The sequence below is a fragment of the Pezoporus wallicus genome, unplaced genomic scaffold, assembly GCF_028554395.1.
Source record: "Pezoporus wallicus isolate ANWC-B61680 ecotype Strahan unplaced genomic scaffold, APGP_CSIRO_Pwel_v1 scaffold_7107, whole genome shotgun sequence".
In the NCBI taxonomy this organism is placed as follows: domain Eukaryota; kingdom Metazoa; phylum Chordata; class Aves; order Psittaciformes; family Psittacidae; genus Pezoporus; species Pezoporus wallicus.
This window is the reverse complement of record NW_026642114.1, coordinates 1,182,829-1,204,894: the sequence shown is the minus strand read 5'-3', so window position 1 is coordinate 1,204,894 and position 22,066 is coordinate 1,182,829. Positions and strand designations below refer to the sequence as shown.

General features: G+C 42.0%; 2 protein-coding genes across 2 annotated transcripts; one reads left to right on the top strand and one right to left on the bottom strand.

Moving 5' to 3' along the window:
* Positions 1-709: 709 nt before the first annotated feature.
* On the bottom strand, positions 710-4,930 carry LRRC52 (leucine rich repeat containing 52). Its single transcript, XM_057427084.1, has 2 exons — positions 4,306-4,930; positions 710-1,245 (listed from the first exon to the last, which is right to left on the bottom strand). Exons 1-2 carry the CDS (start codon positions 4,928-4,930, stop codon positions 992-994), a joined length of 879 nt encoding a protein of 292 aa, XP_057283067.1. The 3' UTR covers positions 710-991.
* A 987-nt stretch (positions 4,931-5,917) lies between these two features.
* NUF2 (NUF2 component of NDC80 kinetochore complex) lies at positions 5,918-21,953 on the top strand. The gene is made up of 13 exons (XM_057427343.1): positions 5,918-6,041; positions 8,096-8,170; positions 9,501-9,577; positions 10,245-10,306; positions 11,219-11,316; positions 11,910-11,983; positions 14,377-14,473; positions 15,532-15,594; positions 16,429-16,566; positions 17,568-17,708; positions 18,487-18,662; positions 20,495-20,630; positions 21,680-21,953. Exons 1-13 carry the CDS (start codon positions 5,919-5,921, stop codon positions 21,827-21,829), a joined length of 1,410 nt encoding a protein of 469 aa, XP_057283326.1. The 5' UTR covers position 5,918; the 3' UTR covers positions 21,830-21,953.
* The last annotated feature ends 113 nt before the right edge of the window (positions 21,954-22,066 follow it).

Below are 22,066 nucleotides of genomic sequence, written 5' to 3'. Positions count from 1 at the left end.
TAGAGACCCAGCTCCCTCAGTCTTTCCTCATAAGGGAGATGCTCCACTCCCTTAATCATCTTTGTTGCCCTTGCTAGTACTGGATGAAGAAGCAGTATTTCACATGTCAAGTCGACGTACTTTGTCATGTAAATAGATCCTTTTATTGGCAATTGCCAGCGTTAAGAGATATGAAGGCTCTTATTTACCTCTCCATTTTTTTCTGGTCTGTATATGGGACTTTGGCATTGAAACACAAGCCATTTCCAAGAATACTTGGAGTGTGTGTAAGTCATGGTTTTTTTTACATTAGTTTTTGAGATATGTGATACAAAACTGAAGCTGAACTTTGCACTTCTGTCAATGTTCATAACATAACATAACTGGTGGAGGTACAAGGGGTGTGGCTGCAGGGGGACAGATGATGTCTTTCGCTGTCACCAAGTGTAATGGGGAAGCAAGCAAGACCCAGTGGGATCCTGGGCCCCTAAAAGTCCTGGATTTAACCTCCTTGCTCATGTACTTGCCTTTCCACAGCAGAAAGTTCTTGGATTCCCTGGGGCCCCAGTAAGCTATCTAGGCTGGTCCCAGTAATCTCTGCTGGGCTTTCTGACCAGGGAGGGCTTGGTGAACCCCGTGACTAGAGCACAGTGCTGGGGCCTTTCCCATGTTTCAGATCATACCTCTTCAAGCAGGTCCCTATGGTCCTGCTTTTCGGTGGCCTCATGTTAAAGCAGAAGTGTAAATGCCCTGGCACTGTCCACACCTCTCAAGCATTCCACCCAAATGAATATTTTGCCAGTGTCCTGCATCTGAGTGGAAGAAGACAAGTAGAGGTAGCACAGTGAGTAGAACTGGGACAGACTTTCTCCTCTTGCAGTTTTATTTCACTTCAGGAAAAAAAAACAACAAAAAACCCAAAAAACAACTGAAGTGGGACATTATGTGAGAAAGGAGGCAGGAAGGGCCTGCCTTCAGTTCCCATGAGTTCAGAAGGATTTGTAGGGTGATCCTAAGTGACTGTGTCTTCTTCCTCCTCCTCCTCCTCTCCCTTTGAAATGTGGACTTCATAGATGACAGCACAGATGCCAGCCAGCCAGGCTGCCACGGTGCCGGCAAAGAATATGCAGAAGCCAGCGAGACACAGAAAGATGTAGTCTTGCTTGTACAGCTGGGTCAGACAGTTGAAATGGAGCTGTGCTTCCACTGCAGGCATTTTCAGGGCATGCAAGCTTTCTGGGGTATAGCAGGTAACATTGTCAGCATCTGCAGAGGGAAAAGCAGAAGCAAGACTTTTGCCTGTGTTTTAAGTGTTAGTAAACAGGAGTCCTGCCAGAAAAATGATGGAGGAGAGTGAAAAGTGTTTACAGATTTCATACCCCTCTCTCTCTATGGCTGAGGTAAAACCAGACAGGCAGATCCTTGCCAAACCCTTGCCCAACCACAGCTGCCAGATTGCCTGAATGATTTTTGTGGTGTTGCCTCCATACACAGGAAAATACTGCCTGCTGGATTGTGCCACTGAGGCAGACTGCTGTCCCTGCATTGCTCATCTCTGCTGATTAAACACTTTTATTTTAATATAAGAGAACTTGTGTGGGTTTTTTTAATCTCAAACACCTTCTGAAGGGATAGAGTCTAAATTAGTCTGGAATAACGAGGCTTGTGTGCATTTGACAATTAGAGAGGTTTGCAGTTAGGCATGAGAAACTAGTGGTTAGTGGTTTGCATAGAAACCTAACATGAGCCAGCAGTGTGTGCTTGCAGCCCAGAAAGCCAACCGTATCCTGGACTGCATCAAAAGGAGCGTGACCAGCAGGTTGAAGGAGGTGATCCTGCCCCTCTACTCTGCTCTTGTGAGACCTCACCTGGAGTATTGTGTGCAGTTCTGGTGTCCTCAACATAAAAAGGACATGGAACTGTTGGAACAAGTCCAGAGGAGGGCCACGAGGATGATCAGGGGACTGGAGCACCTCCCATATGAAGATAGGCTGAGAAAGATGGGGCTGTTCAGCCTGGAGAAGAGAAGGCTGCGTGGAGACCTCATAGCAGCCTTCCAGTATCTGAAGGGGGGCTATAGGGATGCTGAGGAGGGACTTTTCATTAGGGACTGTAATGATAGGACAAGGGGTAACGGGTTAAAACTTAAACAGAGGAAGTTTAGATTGGATATAAGGAGGAAATTCTTTACTGTAAGGGTGGTGAGGCACTGGAATAGGTTGCCCAGGGAGGTTGTGAATGCTCCATCCCTGGCAGTGTTCAAGGCCTGGCTGGACAAAGCCAACATGGTGTGAGGTGTCCCTGCCCATGGCAGGGGGGTTGGAACTTGATGTTCTTAAGGTCCTTTCCAACCCTAACTATTCTATGATTGTAAGGCTGAGCATGGTAAAACCACCATCTCCTTCTGGTGGCTGTGGAAGCACAGGGTGCTCTTGGCTGTACCTCTCCCCTTGCCGGGCAGGTTTTGTGTTCCCCAGAGCAGACACAGGCTGGTCACTACTTGATGCATGGGATAGATGGGCCTGAGGGAAAGGGAGCAGTGGAGAGGAGGAGGGTTCAGTGTGTTACCTCTGATCTTACTGCTAAGATCAGTAACAGTACTTTATACTGTTCAAGAATTGCCTGTAACTTGCATGTGGAAAATAACTCCACTGTCTATAGGGAGCTTACTACATCTAATAAGACACAGAGATGTCCTTAATTTGGTTCTGTCCTAACATCAGCTTCCATTTGCCCTTCCTTTTTTTCTCCTTGGGCTCTTTTGTGGCCCTTCCTTACTTGATGGACAGACTTTCTCAATTTCTTTTTTGCTGCTTTATCTCTATTGTGTCCTGCATTACTGAAAGTCAAGCTTTCTTCATCAGTATGTGCTCTGCTGTGCTTCTTGGTGGTTTAGAAGAGTTGAGTTCATGTGCTGCAGCTGCAGAACAAAGCTTTGCCCTTGGGACCAGTGTTTTCCTGGGAAAGGGAACTGGCAATTATCCTGCCTCATAAACACTCAATGTCTATGGCCCAGTTGCAGAATCTCTCAGTATGATGATTTTTGAAACAGCTGATTTTGGGATCCCAGGTGATGCGAAGAAGTCTTAAGAGACTCTCTTTTCAAGAAACGGCTTTTATTCAGCAGCAAGCTGCACTGTGCTGCTGCAGCTCATGGGACTCAATGCTCACTTGCATTATTCATACATTTCTTATTTTGGAAAAGATAAAAGAGTGCAAATTTCTTTTGAGGTGCTGGAGGAATAGTGGGAACCATATGGAGCCTCCCAGACATAAGGATACGGACATTTTTCTGAGCATAATTTGTGTTCTGTTTCTCTCACCATGAAATGTCAGCAGGGACCCAAACCAGAGCTCCCACGGGAACAGCAAAATGTCCTCCTCTGACTTCTGAGCATTGGGTCACATTTGGTATGGAGAATCAGTCAAATGTACCTGCTCTGAGCTCCATTCACAGCTGGAGGTTGCAGTATTTGTAATTTTTATCTGTCTTAGCGTAACAGCTGCTATGCTATTAAGGCAAAGTACTCTTCATGTATGGTAAAGGGCCATCAGGGATCAGGGTGTGATCACAGCACCGTAAGAAGTCAGCAGCAAAATTCTTACTGGCTGCCACACTACCCAAACTTTTCCCAGAGACTATGTCAGTGAAAGGTTACAGCGGAAGAACTGACTGGCTTTCAGCCTGGCTTTGTTTTCAGCACTGAGTGGAATTGCCGCTTGTAGACGTTGTGTGGATGAGGTCTGCCTGCCAGGGACATTGTGTGGGAAGCGCTGGCAGGTGTTTGAGGCGTAAGGAACACTGGTGGATGATGAGAGGTCAGGGCTGGAGAGGCTGCCCTGAGCAGGTCAGAACAGAGGCAGCATTTCTGCAGAGAAAGGGGGCTTAACTGATGGTTATACACACACTGATACTGTGGCAGCACTAAGCGATCAGAGCAGGAGACGAGGCAGAAAATTCAGCAACAGTTTTCCCAGTGTTTATTTTCCAGAGCAGTGCTGGGTTTCTCATTCTTGGCACTGCAATCACAAGGTGCTGTGACTTGCAGGCACCTTCTGAGGCTGAAACCAGCCATTTTAGAGCAACAACGTTCTAGCTAAAGGGTCCACTTTTCTGACTGTCCTGAGGGTGTGAGCAAGTGTGACTCTGTGGGTGGAGCACATGTAGCTCAGCTGATCTTGTTTCTGTTTTGTGCAACACCAGAGGATGGAACATGCAGTAGCACACACCTGAGCTGAAGTTTTGAGAAAGAGAACAGAGGGCCCTCTCCATTCCACAGAGATCTGCAGTAGGGAGAAGAGAGGTCCTGTTCACAGAGCCCTCACCTGGAAAATGAACGTTGCTCTCTGTCATCCAAGTGATGAAGTCCAGAAAGGAACAGTTGCAGTGCCACAGGTTGTTACTGAGCCCCAGAAACCTCAGGTTGGGCAGGTCTTGGACAGTGCTGGCGTCTAGGAATGTTAAGCCTGTCCGGCTCACATCCAGGTGCCTCAGCCAGGTGTTGTTGGCAAAAGCATCCTTCTCAATGGCCACAAGGCTAGGATTGTCTGAGATCTTCAGTACCACCAGGCTGAGGAGGTGTGAGAAGGTGCTGAAAGTGACCTGTGTGAGACTGTTGAAGCTGAGGTCCAGATAGACAAGTTTGGCCACACCAATTAAAGTGAAATCCAGGTCATGCCCTAAGAGGTTCTTCTTGCAGTCCAGATAGACCAAGTCAGCCAGGAAGCTCAATTCCACTGTGGGCAGGTATGAGACGTTGTTTGCTGCCAGAATCAGCTTCCTGGTATCCAGCGGGATGGCCTCAGGGAACTCCTGCAACTGCTGCCCTGTGCAGTTCACTTCCAGGTACTGACAGCTACAACTTCTCGGGCAGTTGATCCTCTCTGATGCCATCCCCATCCCTAAAAGAAACAGGAGGCTCAGGGGCTGTGGTCTACCTGAAGGAGACATGGTGTAAGACCTTGCAGACTTCTCAGCCTTTTGGGGACTGCGAGGAGCCCTACGGAAGCTGCGTTACTGTCACAGCCATGCCAAGGAGATGTCTGGCTGCAAGGCTGTCAGGAAGCACTTTGTGTCCGTGACTCACCTGACTCTTTGGCAGAGTGCCCAGCTGGAAACCGAGACGGATTTCTGGTGCAGAACAGTGGCTGGAGCTTCTCCATATCACACTTGGTGCCAGATGACACCTCTGTATCAACGGCTCGCAAAAGCTGCCTAGCTCCAGGAGAAGTGCTGTGACCTTGCTGGCTGAGCAGGTGCTGCTTTCAGCTGGAGGTACAGAAGACACGTGCATTGGATGAGAGCATCAAAACTGCGCAAAACAAGCGTGAACAGTGCAAATTTTGTCACAAATGGCATCAAACTGCAAGAGCTGGTGACTGGTACTACTTAAGTGAGAGCCCTGTGCAATGCTGCACTGGATTGGCCTTGACTCCTCTCAGGAGTCGGGAGAAGGTAACTAAGGAGGTTTTTTCAGAAGCATTTTTACCAAGGACAAGTTTTCTACAGGTGCCTCAGTTCCCTCTGACTGGCCATGCTGCTCCTCTGCCTGCCCACCCTTACGCAGGAGGACCTCCTCTGCCCCTGGGAGAAGGCCTCCGGTGGTAGGTGCCCTTGCAGCGTTTAGCACCACAAGCCGGCTGCTGGCGGCCTTCCAAACCCCACAGCCAGAGAGGTGCGAGGCCACCGCCGCTCCCTCTGCGGCCACAGCCATGACAGCGGCTCCGCTCCCACCAACCACCTCAGGCGGCCCCACCCCAAGCCGCCAACGGCCGCCGCGCGCCGGGGCCTAACCAAGGCCCGCCCCCTCCCGCCGGCGCGGTCGTGGATTGGTCATCGGAGTGTTGCTCGTGACGCGGCGCTGTGGCGGGGGAGTTGCCCGCCAGATTCAAGCTGAGGGGCCGTTGGCGGCGCGGTGAGGTGATAGCCCTGCGCCGGCATGGAGGTGCTTACTTTCCCTCAATACAGCCCCGATGATATCATCACTTACCTCCGCGGCCTCATCCTAACCGGCGCTGAGGCTCGGAACCTGGTCAAGGGCGACGTGTTCGGCAACCCCAAGGTGCGTGAGAGTGTTTGGAGGAGGCTGCGGCCTGCGGTGGTGTGGCGGGAGTGGCAGGAGGAGCCCATCCGTGGTAGTGTTCAGGGTCAGGTTGGACTGGGCTTTGGAGCAACCTGGTCTAGTGGAATGTGTTCCTGCCTGTGGCAGGGGGGTTGGAACTAGATGATCTTTAGGGTCCTTCCAGCACAAACTATTCTATGATTCTAAATAAACTCTCTAACCAGGATAATAGGCTAGAAAGCTGATAATTACTTTGTTATGGTACCAGGTGCATGGGGGTTTGCTCTGCCTGTCGTGCATACCAAGAAGAGACAGTTTACATCTTATGTAGCTGTATTATGCACGTATTAATCATAATTCCATGAAATGCCTACCCAATTCTTGTTACTCATTGCATATGATAATTTGAGTAGATAAGGCCGTGGTGCAGGTGCTGTGAATTTGAGGAGTGGTCTCTGAGGATTGTGGTAGTCGACTGGGGAGAAATATCTCCACTCATTTTACCTTTATTATGGAAACCTGTTAGTTAAGAACATTGGAATGCTTGTTTAGTTTTGCCAATTAACTACATGTTCTTGTTTGGGTGTATTTACTACCCTGAGAGGCTCCTTTAGCTGTTTTCTTTTGCAGCTATTTATCTATTTCTCAGGCCTTATCAAAAGGAGAAAGACCCACATTGATTTGAAAGAAGACACGTGGTCCTCTTGTTCCATGCCCTCCTTATTTTGAGAGTCCTTACAGCCTTGCCCATATGTCTCCATAAACAATGAAATACTTATTCAATTTGGCATTAGGTGTTTCCCCAGCTTGCATGATCTTTGGCATGCAGCAATGCCCTCTAAGTGAGGTGATTTGTTTTTCTGATGCGGCAGGTTAGTCTTGTAGGAGTGACAGGATTAAACCTACAGTTTCTCTCTTCAGCTTGAGAGAAGCTTGCTCAAGTCTCAGCAGGAAGGGGGTGAGGGTTTGAACATGGACATACATGGAAGTAAACTGCCTGTCTTTCTCGGTTCTGTGGGAACTAGGTTAAAATAGCCACTGTTTAGTACATTGTCATAGTTTCAACAGCTTAGTTAATCACCTAATGCTTTTAAAACAATGCTGTAAAAAAAAAACAAACCCAAAACCCAGTCCCTCCCTGCTCCACTCCTTGTATCTGTCTGACTGTTCGTGTTAGAACAGACTTTTAGTGTCCTCAACAAAAGCGAAGTGACTTTAAAGTTGAATTGCGCTGTGTGGTTCCTTGTGCTGTTAGGTAAGTGCTTGTGCCTGCTGGAGGAGGAGGAGGCTGGTCCTGCTTGGTTAGGGAATGATGGAATGATTGTTTTTAAGAAGCGAGATTGATTTGAATTAATCATGGTTCAGTGCTGTAAATGAATAACTGGCTTGTAGGTATTTTCTGCCACTCCATTTTAGTAATATGATGAAGGGTGCCCTTGCTATGGGATTTATATGTGCTGTGACCTTTTTTCAGATTTTGGTGTCACCTGTTTTGAAAACTGCTCAGTGGGCAGCAATGTAATGAGAAACAGTGCACAGCTGTGGTAGGTAGGACTGTAGTTGTCCAGGCTGCTTGCTGTCTCTTATAACTGTATTATGAGATAGTAATGCTTGAACTGCAAACTATTGGAAGGTAAAACTTGTTAGTCTTGCTGGCTCTTCTCATGAAGACTTGTTAGTCTTCATGGCCTGGTCTGGAAGCCCTGAATAATAAATCATATGGAATAAACAGAGTATTTATTCATTAGGGACTGTAGTGATAGGACAAGGGGTAATGGGTTAAAACTTAAAGAGGGGAAGTTTAGATTGGATATAAGGAAGAAATTCTTTACTGTAAGGGTGGTGAGGCACTGGAATGGGTTGCCCAGGGAATTTGTGAATGCTCCATCTCTGGCGGTGTTCAAGGCCAGGTTGAACAGAGGCTTATGTGACATGGTTTAATGGGAGGGGTCCCTGCTCATGGCAGGGGGGTTGGAGCTAGATGATCTTAAGGTCCCTTCCACCCGTAACTATTCTATGATTCTAATACTGATTCATATCTTGTCTTCTTGCAGCTTGAAGTTTTACATATGATTTACATGAGAGTCCTGCAGAAAGTATGTGGAATCCGCCTGGAGCATTTTTACATGGTATGTCTGTAGTGGCAGGTGCAATGAAATGTGAAAGAAATAATTGCACATAATAAATTAAATGTTGACTTCATCTTCTCACTATCAAATTGGAAGTAGTTTACTGTTCTGTATATTGTCATTGCATGAGTGGGATCTTGGCATGGGTTGTTTACCAGAGGTAAACAAACCTGGGAGCATCATTTGTGGGCTGTTGCTGGGGCCTTGCTGATCATGTCTGAGAAGTTGCTTTGATCATTGTTCCTGGTGTAGAAGTTGGCTTCAGCTCAACATACTTGTAGAAACAGTGGTTTTGTGGGTGTGCTGCCTCTGGGTTGATTGTTTGTTTATTATTCATGGAAAGGAGACTCCCTTTTCCACTAGAGCGACTAGTGGGCATGAAAAGGAGCTCACTTACACTGTTGGCTGTAATGACAGGCTTTGTGGAAACCCCTCACCTTCTGCAGTTAAGCTGTGAAGTGGGTGCTGGAAATATCTGTAATGTCCAGGAGGGATTGGACAAGCTTATGAAGGAACATCATCTCTGGCCTTGAAAACATATACTTGCTCCTTAGGCATCTGTCTTTGTTTCTGTCTGGAGGAAGATCTTTGCTTTGCTTAGGTGTTAGACAGGTATACAAGGAAAGTAAATATTGCTTTTAATGTTTTATGATGTCCACTTTTCCATTAACTGAGAGGAAAATAAGGAGAAAGTGCAGCTGGATGTTAACTGTTACCTTGTTGATTAACAATTTATCTTCTGTCTGTGTTAAACAAGAACTGATTCCTAAGTGAGGATAAATAGTAATGTCTTATGCCATTTTTTAATAAGCTGAAATGAAAGATAATATATGCACAAGATGTCATTGCCTTGAAAGAATCAAGTTATTAACTGGGATACTAATACAGTATGAGGCTTAAAATATCAGAAATGGGTGGCAGTGTACCACTCCTGCTGCCTTCTGATTTCTTAATAAAACAGTTGAGTGTGTGAATTTCAGGATGTTTAAGGGAAGAGCTTTTTGGTGTTAGGTGTGTAATGCTGAGATTGTTCTTCTGCACCAGTTTTGAGCAAAATAAAATGGAAGGTTTCAATTGAATTCCAGAGTTTGTAATGTTGCTGCCTTAGTTACTATTGTCATCTTACAATTTGACCAGCCAAAACTGACACTTAAAACAGTCTGCTGACTAACTTGATGGCATTCTTCAGCCTCTAACCTGTGTTTCATATGGAGATGGGGAGACCATCCTTGGTGTTTAACCTCTTTGAATTATCTTATGTTTTGGAAACAGACCTGTGTAGTTTTTGTTTAAATATTCTACACTTATGCATTGACTCTTCATTTTTTAGATGCCACTCAACACAGGTGTAATGTATCCACAGATATTTGAAGGCTTTCTACCCGTTTGTAACCTGTATATTCACATGTAAGTAGAAGATGCTGCATCTGTTCAGTTGCAATTCCTTGTAAAGGTCGAATTTACCAAAAGTAGTGGGGCTTTATGCCTTTTTGCTGATGCTGGTTCCACTGTTGGTTCTGAGCAATGTGAAATTTGCAGTTGAACAGGGGACAGCTGTATTTAATAGACTAAAATTCTCAGCAGGCAGCTATCTTGTCAAAATGAATGTGTTAACTAAATAATCCAGCCTTGCCAAGATGGATATACTTTGGCTAGAAGGTCATCATAACGCCTAGAAGAGGGATCTTAAGTACCTGTTGCTTAAACTTGCTGCCTGAATCCTGTGTAGATTCTTTGTTGGAATGAGGTGAATGTTAGACTTTAAGCTTAGTTTCAGTTGTAAAGGGAGAATTGACTAACAGTTAAGTGTAGGAATTCCTGATTAGCATAAGAACTTGTTCTAGAGGCAAGCATTTTGTCTATAGAAAACTTTGTGAGATGATACACAAATTTTTAATGCTGATCAATGTGTGGAGTTCTACTGTGTGATTCTTATGAGACTTAATGTGGTCTGTGCTTCCTGTATTTATGCTCTGGGGTTAGAGGGACAAGATCCATTTTGTAGTAAATGGCTATAGCACAAAAGCAGAATAATGGTTATTGCAGATAAAGTTATATTTTGTTTTCCTTGCAGGGAGCGGTTACTTCCCGTGTGCCAGATTAATGATTTTCAAATTGCTGATGTGTTAAACCCAAGTAAGCAAGAGCACTGTAATCCTTGTGTTTCCTGGGGTGTTAGGTTTTGCTTGATCTCCAGGTGCTTTATCTCATATCGCATAGCCAGATGGGCATCTAGTATGGGGAACTGCTCATGGCTTTCATCTTCTGATGGTAGCTGTGGCCCTTAGACAAGTTGGTTCTAATGAACAGTTCTCCTCTTTATGTATGCTAATCCAGTTAAGTAATTGAGGGGAGTTTTGAATGCTAGAAGTCTGTTGAACTGCTGGCCTAGAGAGTGGACTGTGACATACTTGAAATGCTGTAAGAATAGATGATAATTAAAATTACCCTTGCAGCTATGGAATGCCATAGGATTTATTATGCTGATGCTTGTGTAGGAAGCGACTAAGTTTTTGTTTCACCCTTTTCAATACCCAGCTGTGGTAATTCAGGTACAATGCAAACAAAATAGAAAAGGCTATCCTGCGGAACTTTTGGCTCTCTACTGTCTAAGACATCCTAGACCGTTGTAATCATATTCCACAAAGTTTGCTTGGAATAGAGCCAAAGAGTTCATGCAATTCAAACTGCTGTCTTTGGTTAGCCTGAGAGTTACAGTGAGGTTCTGTCTTCACAGTTGTAGTTGAAGATTGGCACTCTTTCTCCCTGACTTCTGTTTTAGTGGGAAGCTGTATGTTAATAGGTAGTTTCTAAGATGCTATTTCTATTTGTTAAATTGCATAAATTGCTAGGACACTGTAAGTTCATAGTTTGGTGCTAGGTTTTGTGTAGTCTGTGAAACCTTTGCAAGGTCAGCAGGAGAAGAACTAATTTGGATTTTATGGTTCTGTAATTTTTGCCTCTTTGAATTAAGTTTTCAAACTTTTCCTAAGCAGTTGCAGTGCATGTGAAAACCAGCATAGTGATGGCTTGCAATTCCTATTTCAGAAACTAAGAGGACAGTTCGCTTCTTGAGTGGTATTCTCAACTTCATGCATTTCAGAGAATCCCGACGTGAGGTCTACTTGGAGTTACAACAGAGCTATGTAAGATTGGGTGCCATGTTGCTGTAGATACCTACTTAAAGATAATTATTATTAACCTAGAACTGGGAGCATGAAGGCTGTACTTTTTAACTGCATGTTTATGAAACACATTGGAATCTTAAATATAGCTAAGTAATACAGGAAGGTACCAGTTTAATATTACGTGAAATTTGTACAACTATATTGCATGTTATAAGCATACACAGCTATTGTAAATGGTTAAAGAAGAGCCTTTGCAAAGCTCCTAAGGAAACTTGTCAGTTTAGAAGAGTGGATGAGCTTGTCAATGTTGTAACAGTTTCTTTATGACCATGGCTAAGTTATTTCTTGAGCTATTACCTGAATTTTTTTTCCAGTAACTTATTTGATAGTTTAGCCTGATAAGCAAAGGTCTCACACCGTGAATTCTTTTGAGAAAAGATAGATGTACAGTCAGTGGACTGAGTTGCCGGTGTCTCCTCTTCTGAATATCTCAGAAGTTCATAGATGGTGCATTTCATGTGAAATAATGATGAGCAGGGCTCTAATAGAAGCCCAGAGAGAAACTATTTTCCTCTAAAATAAAAAGTTATCTCCGAATATTTAATTTGCAGAAAGCAGCTATGGAGAAACACCAACAACTGGAGACTGCAAATCAGGAGGCAGCAGCAAAGCTGGAGAAACTGAAGTGAGTAGGAGGAGTAAGCACTGTGAGATGCACTATGTGACTTTCTTGTTCAGTTCACACAGTCTGGACGTGCTGGGTAGGTGGGCTCAGGCCAGTTGTATGAGGTTCAATAAGGCTAAGTGCTGATGCTTGCACTTGGGTCCTAACAACCCCATGCAATGCTATAGGTTTGGGGAAGAGTGGCTGGTGGAAAAGGACCTGGGGGTGTTGGTCGACAGCTGGCAGTGTGTTCTGCTGGCCAAGAAGGCCAATATCATCTCTACCTGTATCAGAAACAGTGTGGCCAACAGGACTAGGGAAGTGATTGTCCCCCTGTACTCGGCACTTGTGAGGGTGCACCCTGAATACTGTGTTCAGTTTTGGGCCCCTCAAGTACAAGACAGACATTGAGGTGCTGCCTTGTACTGGAGCGGGTCCAGAGAAGGGCAACAATGCTGATGAAATATCTAGGGAACAAGTCTTATTAGGAGCAGCTGAGGGAAGTGGGCTTGTTTAGAAAAGGAGGCTCAGGGGAGACCTTACTGCTCTCCACAACTACCGGAAAGGAGGCTATAGCAAGGGGGGGGAAATGGCCTTGAGTTGCACCAGGGGAGGTTTAGATTAGGTATTAGGAGAAACTTCTTCCCCAAAAGGGTTGTCAAGCATTGGAACAGACTGCCCTGGGAAGTGGTGGAGTTTTTAAAAAATCTGTAGATGTGGGGCTTAGGGATGTGGCTTAGTGGTGGACTTGGCAATGCTAGGTTAATGGTTGGATTCTCTCTCTTCCAACCTAAATGATTCTATATGGGGTGCCTAAAAAGCAACTGAGTAGTTAAGCTGTGTGATTTGACAGAATTGTGTGATAACTACTGGAGGAATGTTTACCTTGAGCAAACTTGACTTCTCTGTTGGTCCTTTTCTGACTATGGTGGTGGTGAGCCTGCCTGGGAAATAAGCTAGAAAATACAGAGGTGTTGCTGTTGGGTTAGTTTAGGGTTAACGGAAGTAGCTCTACTGGCGTTAGGCTAGATGAGTTGCTGGCAGAGAATAAAAATAGGTCTTTAGGAGTATATGGTTTCTTTGAGAGGATACTGTTTTTTGGAGGCTATGGTGAAGCCTTTTGCTGTTATACATAGTTTTTGGTGAGATGTCTTTGTCTGCAATAGCTGTAGGAAGGCCATCTCTAAGAGATGCATGAAGTTGTCTTCCTTAGTTATTTGACATTTTTGCCCCATCTTTTGTTTCAGGCCATTTAGTTCTTCTGCCTGTGTATTTGCATTAAGTTTTTTTTTTTGCTTGTGGATAATAGGATGAAGAGATGGCTAGCTTCCAAGATAACTTTCAAAACAATGAGTTTTTTCTCTTATAGCTGTTCTTGGTATGTGCTAGACAGGAGGTTCTGTAGCTAGCTGTAGGTCTACTCTAATACAAGCTGTTCAATGGCAAGTAATATGCAAATTTTGTAAATGAAAATCACTACAAAATTGGTCAAAGTGTTGTTCTCTTGTGCTTTGCTAAATGTGATCTTTAAATTTAGTTTTCTGTTATGCTTTGTCATGGTTTAAGCCCAGCTGGTAACTCAGAACCACACAGTTGCTCATTCACTCCCCACTTTCTTCCACCCGACTCCCAGAGTGATGGGGGGGAGAATCAAAAGAATGTAAATCCCACTGGTTGAGATAAGAGCAGTCCAGTAACTAAGGTACAATACAAACCTACTACTACTACCACCAATAATAATGAGAAGGGAAATAACAAGGGGAGAGAATAAAACTAAAAGGAGAAAAGGAAAAGAAAACAATAAACACAAGTGATGCACAATACAATTGCTAGCCACCTGCTGACTGATACCCAGCCTGACATAAGTGGTGATCTGGCCCTTCTGGGTAATTCCCCTCAGTTTATATACTAGGCATGACATGCTGTGGTATGGAATACCCCTTTGGCTAGTTTGGGTCAGGTGTCCTGTCCCTGCTTCCTCACGGCTTCCCGCACCCCTCCTCACTGGCAAAGCATGAGACTGAAAATGTCTTTGGTTAGAGTAAACATTACTTAGCAACAACTGAGAACATCAGTGTGTTATCAGTAACAACTAAAAAAATCGGTGTGTTATCAGACTAAAGTTGAAAATACAGCACTGCACCAGCTACTAAGAAAGGGAAAAATAACTGCTACTGCTGAACCTGGACCAGTATGTACCACTTCTTGCCAAAATATCTCTTTAGATTATGCTTCAACTATAGAATCTTCCAAGTAAAGGAGAATAAAATGTGTTACTTGGAGACTGTCTTGACCTGTTTACTAAAGTTACTGGTTGTAAACTGTTTGGAGAGAGTGATTGTTTTATCTACTGTGCTCTGTTGACCTGACCATAATTATGCTGAAACTGTCCAATATCTTCCTTTTTTGCTTAGCACTGTTCCAGTTGAACATCAAGCAGAGGTCAAGCAACTAACAGATAACATTCGAGAACTGGAACAACTACTAAGGCAAGACTATCGTCGAAAACAAGTATGATCTTGTTATACATTTCTCTCAAGTGCTGCTATGGCTTCTGATCATGGGTGTTCCTTATTTCTGTTTGTTGGTTTTGTTTTTTTTTTTGTTTCCTGCCCTTTACTTTTACAAAGAATAAAGGGGACTTTTCTGATTTGAAACAAATGTCATTGCAATGCAGTGTCTTGTCTAACACCTAGCACCTACCCTTCATTTCATTTTAAGGAATGTGAAACATACTGGAAATTGGAGTTAGAGCTAAATATATACTTTTTGTACTCCCTTTCTGTTTGAAATGCATAATTGCAATGACTTGGGAGATACACATCACACTTTTGAACAATAACATGAGTACATTTCCCTTTGTTTTCCCTATGAATTCAAAGAATTGGAACTGGAGGTGAGCCACGGCAGGAAATGAGGCCTAAGAAGGGTCAACAAAGGGAATGCCTAGCAAAAAGAGTAGGGTTGATTGCAGGGTAACTTTCCAGCAATGACAACTTGCCTCTAAGGTCTAATAAGTAACTTTTTCATCTGCTTCAGAGAAAATTAAAGAAAAACACAAACCCACAAAACAAAAATAACACTAATCACAGATTTGTTTGTTTGTATTTTGTGGGTGGGTGTGTTGGTTTTTATTTTTTTAATTTTAAGGCATGTCTCTACTATTAATATTATTAAACATGTGACCTCTATTATTTGGGACCTTGCATTAACTTAGATTTTTCTCAGGAATAGTGACTCTTGGTGAAGAAGGTTGTGTCCGTATAATGCTGTCAGGGTTGGCACAGAATAAAACAAAGTAGTACTCTGTCTCTTATCCCTGTTCCTAGTTACTTACTGCTGGCTGTGTCCCTAGTGCTCCCACTGGCTTTTGTGACAATGTTCTTTGTCCCTGTCTTTTAAACCTTATAGGCTGCGATTTTGTTTGCCTAGTTAAAGCACTCCAAAGAAACCATAAATGGGATTTTACTTGTAGACAGTTCTGTGATAGAAAGGTAAAGGAGGCAGCAGTTGTAGAGATACTTATTTAAAGCTTGTTGATTTTTTTTTTAATTTATTTTTTTTTTTAGACAGCTTTGCAAGAAGTGATTGCACAGAAGAAGTCAGCTATTGCAGAGAGTACCCGGAAACTGGTAAGTACACCTTTGTGTGGGGGTAGGCTGTGGCTTGCACCTCAGATCAACTAATAGATCATCTTTCTTTCTAGGATCAAATTATTCTTGGAGCTAGGTAATGTTTAGGTGGTGACTATTATTATATTATTTTTTTATTTTTTTAAACTGATTTGGTATCATACCTCCCTGCCCCAAAGTTTTACTGGCTTGTTTTGTTGATAACTTTAAATGCACATCTCTTCAATGTAAAGCTCTGTCTGTGTTCAGGAAGCTGACCTGTTAAAGGGCAAGAAATCTGGATTTCTAAGGTGGAATGGGCTTACTTTCAGTGCATAGAATGGTTAATGAGGCAGCCACTGACCTGGTGGGGATAACCCAGCAGGTTTTTGAGAGATTGCACAGGAAGCTTGAAGCTCTTCTACCAGATTGATACAGCTGTCTCTGAAACTATGCATAGACTACCTTGATTGCCCTAGGTGAGGGGTTCTGAAGGAGAGCACTGTTGGTAATATGTATTAGCTGGCAGGCCTTTTGTGGAATATTAGTTAGGCACTGTTCTTGTGACTTAGTTTTGCACCTGAATAAGCATGTTCAGGGAGCAAAATGGACTGTTTACTGCTTTGATTTGGAATATTAATGCTATTTAGGGGAAATTATATATATATTTTTTTTTAAATTTCTGGACCTAGATGATCTTAAGGTCTTTTCCAACCCTAACTGTTCTATGATTCTAATAGAGAACAATTTAGAGAAAAGTATTTGTCTTGTTGCAAGACCCTGTCAAACCATGCGTCACAATTCCTCTTTGTTCACCTAGTTGCTGATATTGAAAGTGTGTTTCTTGTTGACTAGAATGACCTTAAAGTGACAATGGCTACTTTGAAAGAAGAACAAGAGCAGCTAAAATCAAAAATTGTGGAGAGTCCAGAGGAACTGAAAAATTACAAAGAAATGATGAAAGAGACTGTTAAGAAACTCAAGAGATCCAAGGTGAGGTTTTTCTCCACACAAGGAGGTATTCTATTAGAAAAAGCACATTTTAATGAACTGTCATAATCTAGAACTGGTGCTTGAATGACTTACACTTTTAGTGACAAATCAACAGTGGTTAGTCTGAAATTAAATCATCTTCAGAGAAAACTGAAAGTTGGTTGTGCGTGTGGCTTTTTTGTGTTGGTGGTTTGTGTGTTGTTTTTTTTTTGGGGGGGTGTTTTGTTTTTTGGTGTGGGTTTTTTTTTCTTGAGATTGCAGTCACTGCTGCTTTGTCCTCAATGAGTGAGTATTTATTTATGAAACCAGGTGTAGAACTCTTGAATTTATATTATATCTGTCTGGCTGTTTGCTCTCTAGGGTTGACAATATTTTGCAGCTTACAAACATCATGCTTGGATTTGGATTATATTCTTCATAGTATTTCTGTTGTTCATTGTTTCTAGAATTCATGTCTGTCTCAACTAGTATGCTGAACACTGAGTTATCTTCCTAGTTGTTTTGGGGTTTTTGTTTTTGTTTTTTTTTTTTGTAGTAATGTCCAGTTTTGAAATGTTTGAATTTCATGATCGCTCATACATCAGTGAAGCTTGCGCCACTTTGTCTCTTAGCTAATTTTGTTCCAAAGGTGGAAGTGTTATTGCTTTAATTCCAGACATCTGTTTTTATGATGCTGTATGTAACTCTGGTTTTACCAGTATAGAATTTCTTTACTGTACAGTGTGGTTGTGCTTTTCTTTCTTTTTTTTTTTCCTGTCCTGAAAACTCTTCTAATAAGCTTGTTAGTTCAGTGTAAAACACTTGTGTGTCACTTTGTCTGTGCTTTACAAATAAATGATTCTTTTTACAAACTGAAGATCTTATTTCAGGAACTATTAAATACTACTTCTAGTGTATATTAAACAATGAGGGAATGGATACAAAAGTTAATATGCATTAATACTACACAAAATAATAGCTGAACTCTAAAGCTATTTATTAATAGTCTTTTCTCTTTAAAGCAAGAAGTTATTGAGAAATATGAAGGTTATAGAGACCTAGTTGAGGTTCTGCCATCATGCCAACTGGAGGTGCAGTTATATCAAAAGAAGATGGAAAGACAGGGAGCAAATGTGGAAAGACTGACCAGTGTATTATCGGAGGTTAGTGTTATGCAAATTTATGTCAGGGTGGGGATAAATTAATGACTAAGCAAGATAGGTGATTGTCAGTAAATGTCTGTTTTGAAAGTCCCCATCTCTCCTCTTCTCCAAAAAGGAAGAATTCGGATAACTTCAAAAATCTCATTCTTAAAAATGTCAGTAAAACATAGCTGTGCTCATGTACTATTGACCACTTTTAATAGTCAAAGCCTTTGTTGCCATGGAAACCTGACCTAAAATAGTTTGAACTGTCTTGGGATTATTGGTAGGAAATGATGGAAAAAGAGAACTGAGATCCAGTTTCTTCTGCCTAGAAATGAAGAGCAAAAAATTATTACTTCAGTAATTGTTATGGCTTAAATGCTTTTAACTTTATTACTAAGCCAGCCTTTTCCTGATGAAAAGTTTGTCACAATATAGTACCTTGCTATTTGCTACACGATTTTGAGATAATAAAATTGTTAGGAGTATTTGAAAAATGGTATGCATTCTTTTTGGGTATTTGTGTAGCATATGTTCAAATTGCCCTTAGCTAAGAGCTATAGCAGAACTCATAATTTCTGAAAATCATTCTAAGTGATGGGATCTTGTCCATGTGGATACATTTAAAATCAGATAAATACTAGGGAACTGGGATTTAACCGAGAGAATTTGTTAGCATCATTTACTCCAAAAGCAAGGAGTTAGTTCCAATCTTAGTAAACCAATAGGGTACACTATTTTGATTTCCCCTTCCCCTCCCTCCTACTCAATATATTACAATACTTCTGTACTCTAGGTCAGAGATCTGGAGGACCAGCTTGAGAGTGCTCAGATGGAGCTGAAAAAGGGGAAGACAGATGAAACATCCTTAAAGAGACTGGTCACTGCAAAACATGAGAAGCTGTCTACAGCTGAAATAAGGATAAAAAAGAAGCGTGAAGATGTTGAGCAATATAAGCATACTGTATTTGAGTATGGATGAATTGACATTTCTATATGATGCTACTTTATGTCTTTGTTATGTGCTACTAAAGTTCATGTCTGATACAAGCATGTAGTTTAGCAGTGAGAAGAAAATGAGTAATGTGGGATAGCTTTGCATGAAGACCAGTAATGCTGCAGGCAGGGACTTGGGGTCTCAAATCAATAATTGCAATGTGACTTGACAGCAATTCTTTTATTGGAGCACTAATTTAATTTATAATGCTTATTCTTGATTCTTTTATCTTCTTAAAGAGAATGTCACATTGGGATAATTTTCCAACTTATCAGACTTCAACAAAGCCCCATTTGCCTTTCATGAATTTTTCATAATTTCCCTTGCCACTTTTGCTCATTATCAAAGATGTTCAAGACCCATGGGGAAATGGGGCTCATATCTCAGAGGAGTATTATCCTGACATGATGCGTCTAAAACAAAAAGGGAAGTGTCATTTGATCAAAGCCTCTTAGCCCATCTACCTTCCTACCATATGCTGAAGGCAAGCTGCAAGGCAGTGTTTACAGCACAGCAGTTACTTTCTGCAACAGCAAACTGTAATGTTGTGGCTTCACTGCAAGATTAGAGGTGCTGATCTGTTATAGAGAAAGCTTATTATATAACTTTTTTTTGTGCATAGGTAGGAAGGGGAATATGGAAAACTATTGGTTAGGTAGATTAACTGTAATGGAAGAGAGCTTTTCCCACAGAGCTAAGAGAGTCAACTAAGATATAGTCACGTTAATAAAAAATTTGTATGATGTGTAGAATGGCAGCAAGGTTCCCAGGCTTTCTTTGCTCCTCTTCTAGTGTATTGCACCAGCTAAATAAGGTTGATTAAAAGCTAGTTTTCCTACAAAATAAAGGATGAAAATAACATAATCTAATGTTCTTTTATGTTAAAAGTTGCTGCAAATTTATCTCTTTGTAATGTGTTAGATATTTCCCTTAAGTGATAAAATTGAGTGTTTTATAAGCAAGAGGAGAAGGGAGGTAACCATGGTCTGAAAACAAGGGATTTTACTGGTGAATGAGAGAATATGTCCTGACTGTTCCCTTGATTTTAGAAGGTAGAAGTAGGTTATTGCTATATATGAGTTATTTGAGCCATTCTTTAGCAAAAGCAGCTGCTGGAGTTTCAACTGTAATTATTGTACAAATGCTTAGTATAAACTCGTAGGTCTTTTTTGCATTTTAAAAATAGCTCTCCTGTTTTCACACTAACAGCTTTGCTGATTATATAGCAGCTCACAGCTGGAGCTGTCTGAATTTACCTACAAGATGGGGAAATATTATTTAGTCTTTGTTTGGAATGCAATGAAATGATGGACATATGTAGATGCATGGGCTTAGAGCTTTAATATGGTGTGAGGTGATCTGGGGCTAAGGAAAATGTGTGACTTTCAATTATGCTGAAATATCAAGTTTAGTTATTGCTTCTAATGTGGTCCAGTGAGTTAGGCGGGGATCTTCATTGACACCTAAACTGTATTGACCTGCACTGCATTAAGCTAAGGCAGGAAGATGCAGTGTTCAGCTCTCTTTTAGGCTGTTTCCACTGCAGTCACTTGAGTTGTCTTGATTGGGAACAACTGAAGTTCTTCAACATGCTCCTCTAACTCCACTTCGTTACACTTGCACTTCTTGTACCTAAGTTCTAATGTAAGAACTGGACAAATTTCCAAGCAAGTAAATGATATATAACATTGCTTCTGGAAGCTGCTAGTTTCATGCTCATAAAATTTAAGCTTTATTTGTGGTGGGGCTAAGTTTAATCTGGAATTAGTCAAATAGCTCAGTACTAACTTCACTCCCCCCTCTTTAGGTATTGTAACAGAGTTCAGGAGAAGAGGGATGTTGTATATGATAAAGTGGTGGCCATCCAAAAAGAAATCCACCAGACAAGGTTCAAAATCCAGCAGCTGAATGATAATGCTGAAAAACAAGAAAGGAAAGCTAAGGTGAGTGTTTTTTTTTGTTTGTTTTGTTTGTTTTGTTTTTTTTTTTCCCTAAAGGAATCCTACTTGGTATTATCAAAACTGATTTTTAACTTGGGCTGTATAGGTAAAGGATCACTTACTGGGCCTAAAAATGAGTAGGCTGTGCAGGTGGCAGTTTGGATGGATAACGGGAGGAAGAGTTCTTCTTGCTTGTGGTCTCACTGGGTTGCAAGGGCTTGTTCTTGTCTCTGCAGGCTATACAGGTGGCCCACAGAACTGGGCTCTGCAGACCAGAGAGAAAAGACTCTGGAATGTTGTGATTTGCCTCCCAGTGTTTTGGGAGGCAAATTTTAAACTTGTCTTCCCGCCAGTGCCCATAGCAGATATTATGCTAGTTGCATCATGCCAGTTTTTGTATCATGGTGCTCTATTTTTATTTTTTATTTTTTTTTTGCCTTGTTTGGCCTCTGGGACCTGACCTATGAGACTTTACATTTGTGTTGTAGTGATGGGCAGTACAAGAATCCTCTCAACAGTCTCCCTGAAATACTGGACCACTTGCAATGTCACAAACACTTTCTTCCTAGGCTTTCAGGAAGATGACTGTCCAGCTCAGCTTTTGAAAGAGACAGAAATCCTAATGGGTTTGGAGTAGGGGGTCATAGCCTGCCTGTAACATCTCATCCTATCTGTTCATTATTGAAGTACCATCCATGCTGGGATGACAATGGTGTCAGTCACAGTAGCAAAGACCTTGGTGGCACAGGTTATTGCAGAACGGGGTGGTAGCAGTGTGAATGCTGGGCTAGCGCTAGTTGTTTGACCATCTTAGTATTTTGACTGTTTGACTTACAACAGAATTGTGATATTGGGATTTTGCTTGTGACTGCTCTTATTCTTCTGGGGTTTTGTAACTTTCCTGTGCTCTGTTAATGCAGCTTCTTAAGTAAGGGATGAAGTATGTTTGAAGTCACTTGCGACCAACAGGCCACTCTCACTTAAATCCTTATAAAGCATAAATATTAACTTGGCTTGTGGATATTCCATCCACCTTTATCTCCTCTTTCTAGGAAATATGCCTACATCTGAAGGCTTGTTTGGAGAAGCATCATGACTCCCTCATTAAGACAGCAAAGAGTTACGCAGCCTCACAGGAAGATAAAGTTGCTGAACTGGAGAAGGGGCTGCTCAGAGTTCAGGCTTCTGGAAGTAGTTCATAGACCTGTCTTCACTTGTATTCCACCTTCATTATGTTTATCCTTGTATCTGAACTGAAGAGCTTGTGCTTTGTGGCATGGATAATTAATGACTTGATTTTTTTTCCGCAGTGCTTATAATTATTTAAAAAATAAAATGTTAGTTTTTGAAATAGTTGATATAAGGATATTTAACCCTCTCTCTCTTATGTCTTTTCCCCCTCTCCATTCTCTCCCAGCTGACTTTGTATAACGCGTTCC